The sequence below is a fragment of the Channa argus genome, chromosome 5 (assembly GCF_033026475.1).
Source record: "Channa argus isolate prfri chromosome 5, Channa argus male v1.0, whole genome shotgun sequence".
Taxonomy (NCBI): domain Eukaryota; kingdom Metazoa; phylum Chordata; class Actinopteri; order Anabantiformes; family Channidae; genus Channa; species Channa argus.
This window is the reverse complement of record NC_090201.1, coordinates 13,469,170-13,477,075: the sequence shown is the minus strand read 5'-3', so window position 1 is coordinate 13,477,075 and position 7,906 is coordinate 13,469,170. Positions and strand designations below refer to the sequence as shown.

The 7,906-nt window shown below is 40.5% G+C and overlaps 1 protein-coding gene across 1 annotated transcript; it reads right to left on the bottom strand.

Moving 5' to 3' along the window:
- Positions 1–4,038: 4,038 nt before the first annotated feature.
- Positions 4,039–7,472, bottom strand: LOC137128219 (neurogenic differentiation factor 4-like). The gene is made up of 2 exons (XM_067506048.1): positions 7,343–7,472; positions 4,039–6,072 (listed from the first exon to the last, which is right to left on the bottom strand). Exon 2 carries the CDS (start codon positions 6,064–6,066, stop codon positions 5,068–5,070), a length of 999 nt encoding a protein of 332 aa, XP_067362149.1. The 5' UTR covers positions 6,067–6,072; positions 7,343–7,472; the 3' UTR covers positions 4,039–5,067.
- Positions 7,473–7,906: the final 434 nt, after the last annotated feature.

Sequence of the window (7,906 nt, the reverse complement as noted above, 5' to 3'; positions counted from 1 at the left end):
AGATGGCAGCCTCCTGGTGCTGCTTCCCCCCCTTCTGTGCAAAGCATCAAACACCAGGAGGTAACTTTTACAGTAGGTAGTTTGTTTAAAGTGCTGATCAACTTCAAGTCCAAAACACTCGTCACCTCTCAGTCACCCTTTTGAATTTGTCATCTGATGAAACATCCCAAGTGAAGTGCTGAGATAGCTGAGATGAGGTTAATTAAATGTGGATGGGTGTGAGATGATCACAGTCACACAAGATTTACAAATATAATACTGTCAGACTACTGTGTACCAGCATGACATTTCTTACCTGCTGCCAGTTAAGGTGTAAGATCAGATCAGATATCATAAATGTGCTTGCAAGTGCCATTGCAAAGATGTGGGAAAGGATTAGGGGGAAGAGCAAGGGTTGAAGGCTGAGGTAAGACTGACGCATGATGTAACGTAATTCTGAAAAGATTCTGCTCTACTCTGCCTCCTGCATTATAACTCAACTATAGTATATGAGAATTAATGTGAAGTTAAGTACAGCCTATGAAAGCTATATGAAGAGTTTACTGACATTCGGGATGTGAAGTGCTCTTGTGTAAATGAGACAGGCTGTAAAAAAAAAACAACAACAAGTGTTTAATGGAGGCAGTAAAGGCGGTAATGGCACAATCCCATCAGGGCTGGCAGTGTCCCACTGTGACACTGTTGCCCGAGTGAACTCATGTCCCAGTTTAATGACAGACAATTTCACTTTTATTTCATTTGCATAAGAAGGTCCCCCCCCTTCTGACAACATGCCTTCTACGGGTTAGGTTAAGGGACATTGGGAAAGGAGACCAAACTGGAACAGTATGCACATTTCACCACAGGGGGATACAGTTACACACACACATACACACAAACACACACACATACACACACACACACACACGTTAATTCCCACCCAGCTCACTCTCTATCTATTCTATGTCTCTGCAATAGCATTTTTACCAGAATGATCATATGTAACTCATTCAACAAGTAAAACCACAGAAGCATAGTAAAAACAACACAGCAACACTGGAAGACCATAATGTTTGTCCTTATATCAAGCACTGCTGGAGATTTTATATAAATGTTAAATGTCAATCTGTTGTCAAAGTCAGTAAGATTCATGAATTATGGTTATGAGGAATGGGGAATTACAAATCATGTTTTCCTTTTTTGTGTGTGTTTTGACATGACAATAGTTTTTATCATTTTGGGAATGCAATTAATCAGTGTCTCTTTGTGATTTGAATTTATTTTTTCAATTGGTTGTTACAGTTTGTTTTATAAAAAGTTGTTACAGTTTAATGGTTCTTCCCTAATGAAGTTATACTTTCAAATTAATGTGGTACTGTCCAGATTGTATTGTTTTCAGACTTTTTCACCTCTCTGACTTTTTTACCCAGAGTGCCCGCAGTCCTAGAGATCAGAATCAGTTTTGCACCAAAGACCACATCCCTCCTCCCCATTAGCCCTTGCACTTCAGTGTTGCCTTTGAAGATTACATTTTCTTGATTAATCCTTGTTTCATGTCTTTTCACGGTACTTAATATTAGACTTTGATATGATCGCTAACTACATACAGAGGACAGCATGCAGATTTCTGATAGAGCAGAGTCCCCAGGTTCCTTCATTAGCCTGATTATTCACAACCAAATACACTCCATCAACCAGTTTACATGTAAATAGGTTAATTCCTTTCCCACTCTTCACTTGCTCTGCTGGCACTCTGTGTTTAATGAATGAGATCTTGCCAAAAAGTTCATTTTATTCAGTCTCTACTTCCATTAAAATCATGCTGGAAAAGAAAGCAACATTCCTAACAAATATTTATTTTCACACTATAAAATGTGTGAGATTCCTCGAGCATATTTAACAGATTTCAATAATCACGTATCATCTACAGGAAAGCCCATCAGTAAAAGAACAAATCAGCATCTCTCTACATCCGGCATATTCTGGGGGCTAAAGTAACATCCCTGCAGATTGTCTAATGGCTACATCTAGTGGCCAACGATCATCTCTCATTCATCTAAATTTTTTTTTTTTTGGCACAAACGCCAACACTTGGTGGCAGTGAAGATCTGTTCTCATCCTATGTAGAGTCATTTCAGACAAATGCATATACTGATAGCCCAACCATTACTCATGGGCCTTATTTTTAAATAACATTTTTTTGTTGGAATGTTTGGCACAGCTGACACCCATGCTTCAGATTGTTGGGTATATACTTACTAACTGTATGCTGTCATGTATCAAAGTAGGTGAAGAGCTGCTGTCCCGACTGACCCCTCTCCTTTGTATTAGTGAGTTAATGCACCTATTCAGACGCCGAGGCCTCATCAGCTGCTTAATACTGTTTTATTCCAGATAAAACAGCCATGCATATACGATGTGTGCACATTAACTTAGCAGAAAAACACACACTATGTAAATAAAAATAACATTTTTCACTTGTAGCTGATTTTCAGGTGATAGAAACATGCTTTCTGCAACATGCCAAAATGGCACATTTCAAAAGTAACATTTTATTGTACTGTATAAATAAATGTTTTCCACGCAAAAGCTAAAATTACAGGAAAACTGTAAAATTCCACAAAATAACACCCCATTTATATCGCAGTAAATATTTATTGTCTTTTCATTATTTATCATTTGAAGCGTTATTCTCCAAATATATTGAGCTCTATAAATAAGTGTAGTCAGATTACAGATTTTTGGATACTTAACTGACCTACATTCCAAAAGACAACCAACATCAACTGAAAACATCTTAACACATTTTTTTATAACTTTCTACCAAATTACACAATTCTTAGAAGGAAACATGTTTGTGAACTAATTTTTAAAATTACTGATCGATAAGGTGTCACCCAAAGGTTCTATATTTATTCTGCAAAATGCATCACTGCAATTAAAAAAAAGAGGGGTCAAGGATCAAAAGAGAAAGGGCAAAAGAAGCCCTCTCTTCATTTAGAGTTGCAAATGTGCATTTTTCAATTGGCATTTCTTTTTTTTTCACAACACTGGTTAATCTTGTGTCATTGATCACGTGGATAAAAAAAGAAATATCCTACATGTCCAGTGTCAGATGTCCTGTATGTGGATAGTTGTTATTCATCCCTGGTTCCTGTGGTTATTTGTGCAAATCTGCTGCAAACACACACACAAAAACACACACACACTCACACACACACAGGCTTATACTAATCCTTGTAAAAACAAAGTGATATATTTCTCCTAGTGCAGATCAAGCCTGGGATGATCATCAGGATGTTTATCGGGATTATGAGCATTTCATCCATAATATAGCCCCTAATGTCATACTTAACAAACACTCACCCTTTCAAACTGTTTCTGTTCAGTAATGCAAAGAACAACAAATTCACCAGAAAACTGATGAAGCAACTTGCTAAAATGATTCTCTCAGACCATTCCTACCAGTGACCCCTGACCCATTGTGACCTTGTGACCTCTTCATGCTGACCTCTCAGTGGGTGGCCTTCACACTGACCAATACATAAACTATAAATCAACAGAAGTGGCTGCTCTTTAGTTTAGATCCTTGTTAATTTTGATATTACATTTGTAGACTGATTTTTTTCTACTCAGTCAATGCTTTTTATTATAATTTTCTCATTAATGTGGTTACCCCTTCATTTCCATCGAAATCCTATAAATCTTAGTTTAGTTAGTACAAATGTATACGTTTTTGTATGTCTTTGTGTGAATTCCAAGAGCCAAGGGAGTAAATGCACAAACATGTTTATTATATGTGTGAGTGTTGTCTGAGTAAATGTCAGGACAGGATTGGGATGTCCCACTGAAGTCCGTGTGGCCGGGGAGCCATGTTAATCATAAAGCTTTATCTTACGTCCTGCATTGCATATCCACCCTTTTATTGAGAGACAGCTAAAGGATTAGTGCAGTTAAATCTGGGAGAAAAATGAGAAACAAAGTCGCAAGTAATCAAGATCCTCAGCTGCTGATGTTGATTGTGACCCTCTAAATTGTTGGAGATTTCTGTAGCAGGAATCACAGAATGCATGGTTTAATTCTTATAATTTTAATAACATCAACATTTCCAGAAGGAAAATAAGGAAAGTGACTAACTTACATGATGTCCAGTGCAGCATTTGCTGCAAATTATAATCCCATTGTTAACCTGAGAATAACTGTTTTTTGCTTCTTGACATTAATCCCTCACCTTCATTTATTTTCTTACAATTGAATTCATTTGGTCTATAAATCCTCCCAAGATCCACTACATTTGGTAAGAAACTCTCCATCTGAATGTACTTTGAATGTAAAATATGAAATAATATACAACAAACAAAACTGAAAACACAATACAGATATTATAAGAAATTAACTATCCAAGGAGTCCAAGGAGCAAACAAAAAGAAGCCTTGACCAAAAGTACAAACAAAAGGAAAGTCAGACATACATCTGCACATACACATTACTTTAAATTAGGAAATAAATAAAAAATACCCAAATTTATATAGAAAATACAAGTGCTCACACTGATCAGCCAAGACTGAAATCAACCTGGTGGTTTTAATGCTGGCCATGATCAAGAAGTCTCAGTGCATCTTATGTAGACCAGTCAGAATAACCACGCTGACCTCTGTCCACTGCAACATTTAGGTAGGAACGTGTGAAAATGTGTGAATTTCCCACAAAAACAAAGGACTCTCAGAAAAACTACGCTGATTAAAAAAGGCTTCAAATTAAAACCACAAGGTGGAATTTGTGCAGTGGCTAATGGGTGTTTATTAAAGTAACAGGATATCTGGTCACATTGACTGAGGCAGAATTTCCTGTTATCACACCTAAGGTCCTTTATATCATTTGGTAATCTGTTCATAAGAAAATGTATTGCTTTAGGTCAAGTATATTCTAGTATAAACAAAGTTTAACAGTTCTAGTCTACTGTTCAAGTGCTCAACAAAAAATATTTTTCTTCTACCATTCCTCTCCTAACAGTCTGTCTAAGGAGAAAGATCAACCCATCAGTCTGAAAGTGAACTGACTCATCAGACCTGACTTTACTCATCCTCTTCAGTCTCTGTAGATGGAGGTTATTTGTTGAGGGGACATGGGTGGTGGATGGTAGGAGTCATATTGCCTCTCTAAGTGTCCATCATAGGTGGTCCGAGTCTGATACAGGCCCTGCCCTACAGAGGAGGGGGAGTAGTGGTGTGGGGGTGGGTAGTGGGGCGAAGGCTCTTGTTTAGGCAGCAGGTTACTGCTAATACTCAGAGGTGGTGTAGGTGGGCCGTCATATGGAGGGGTCCCCACACCACCAGAATTATAATCATTTGGTGAGTGGTTCTCGTAGACTCTTCCTTTCATTGCCCTCAGATGAAGCAGGTGAGCAGAGTCAAAGGTGCCATATGGGGGACTGGGCAGGCCTGGAGAGGAGTAGTTCACCACCCCACTGAGAGATGTAGGTGGTGCCTGAACACTATGTCTGTCCTCAGTCCTCATCCCAGTGCCAAGAACTGGTCCCAGCTGCAGGCAGCCAGCCACCAGGTTGGTGGTGGGCTGCGAAAGACCCTGGCACAGTGTTTCCATGAAAGCCCTGCTCTCAGTAGACAGGCCGCTCTCCAGAGCTTCAGACAGAGCACAGATGTAGTTGCGGGCCAGCCGTAATGTCTCGATTTTGGACAGTTTCTGGGTTTTGGAGTGACAGGGCATGATGCTGCGGAGGTTCTCCAGTGCATCGTTTAAGCCATGCATGCGTGAGCGCTCCCTGGCATTGGCCTTTATACGCCTAGCCCGGAATCGCTCCTGCCGAGCTTTGGTCATCCGCTTTTTCTTAGGTCCTCGTCGTTTGGACTCATTTTCATCCTCCTGTCCTTCCTCTTCATCCTCCTCATCTTCCTCTGCATCCTCACTCCCCATCTCCCTGTCCTGTTGAATTGTTCCACCTGCTCTGTAGTAATGCAATGAGACTGATGTGTCTCCTTCAGGGGAGCTCATGTTTCCATCCATCCACTGCAGAGGGCTGTTGACATCCTCTCCCTCCCCTTGTCTCACATATGGCTTAATCATCATAGTACTCTAGAAAAAAAGAAATCATCTTTATCACAAGTGTGTGTGTTTTGTGTGTGTGTGTGTTCCTGGCACTGACAGGTTCATAAATTATTCTTATTACCAGCTGTTCTGACATAGTCTGTTCATTACTCAGGATTTTATGAATAATTTTAGACAATCTCAGTAGAGGTCAACAAGGCTTCAGTGTGGGGCTGAATCCCCACGGCACAGTCTTCGCTGAGTTTATGTTACATTTTATACTTTAATTTAACTTCTTGTCATTAACCATAAATATTCGATTCAACAAAAATAAAATAAATAAATAATTAATGGTAAATGTCCGTTAGTCATACTCACGTAGCTGGGTATAGATAGGTTGTCAATGAATAGTTTCTCTTCCTGATCATTTACTTCAGTGTTGAAAGGATAAGGGCTGTAGCTACCACAACGGAGACCACGTCTTTATTAACCTTTACCAGAAATGTGGAGCTTTACCAACCTGCACAAACCTACAAGTATTTTATTACTCGTTCGTTTAAATTTTTTAGCATTCATTTAAAGTTTTTACGTAAAAAATCTAAATTAAAAGGTAAATCTTTTTGTAGAGTAAACTGCGTATGTCGTCAGTGCTTTCAGCACCGGACAGTTCCTCCTGAGCCACAGGTGCCTCTGACTGACACACACATTAGCAAAATATCACAGAGACGCGGTTTGACTCGCTATAGCATGATTATCTAGAACGTAGGCATTATTTGTTTTTACCCTTTTCTCCCCCTCTCTTAAGGTAATCCCGGTCTACTTGTAAACTAGTAATAAGGCCGCTGCAGATAAAGTCACAGACAGGACTTCAATCTGGGGCATTGCAGGATTTGCTCCGTGGATGAAGCGACGACCATGGGATTAAATGAAAGATCGACTTCCCACAGATCAGTGACGGAGGAGTCGCAGTTGATTGAAATGAAATAGACTTTTTCAAACGCAGCATTTTTAATATCTGTCCACAAACTGCGTGCTCGTGCAGCTATTAGTGAAATGTCGACTTAAGCGTATTCATAAGCGTTTTGTACCAAAGGTTAATTAGGAAATAAATTCATCGCAAATTGACTTTTTCAGGCAAGATTTGGAGACAAAAGCTGCAGGGCTAAATGTTCCCCATGAATGACAAAATTAGACTTATTGTTCATTTCGTCCAGCTTAAACTATGAAATGCATAGGACTTTTTGCCTGATTAGCACAGACAAAACAAGTCCCAAAAACTGGTCCAGGTCGACCCTGTGTGAGTCTTTAACAAACATACCGTGCTGATGTGCTGGGACGTCCCAAACAAGTTCGCCAGGTGATACTTGTCTTGTCTCCACAGTTTGTCTCTCCGTCCACCCGACAGTTGTCTGCCTCAGTGCAGGCCACTCTGCGGGGGCTCTGGGTTTTAACCTATACGTCAAAGCTCCTCCTCCCTCTCGCTCCCATCCAGCTCTTGCTGACGCGCGTGGCCGGCCCGTGGCGCGAGCGCCTGTAGCGCAGCTTGTCGCCTGTTTATGACTAAGTTGTTACTCACATTGTTGGGACCAAATGCTGGTTAATGGAAATCATAGAGTTTAAAACCGAACACTTGATGTTAATGTAAGTCAAAGTAAAGGCCCCACGAGGTATCAGACACATGAGTGTGTGAGTGAGTGTGTGTGTGTGTTGGGGGGGTTGCGCACCGGAGTTGTCCAGACCGGGCGCCAAATCTACAGCACGTTTGCCCTGAGCAGAGGGGAGACGCGCTCGCTCCGATGAGCCTAACTGTATGTGACAGCCCGACGTTGGGTGTGAGCAGGTGTTTGCTCCATTCCCCCTTCCATCCATCCATCTATCCATC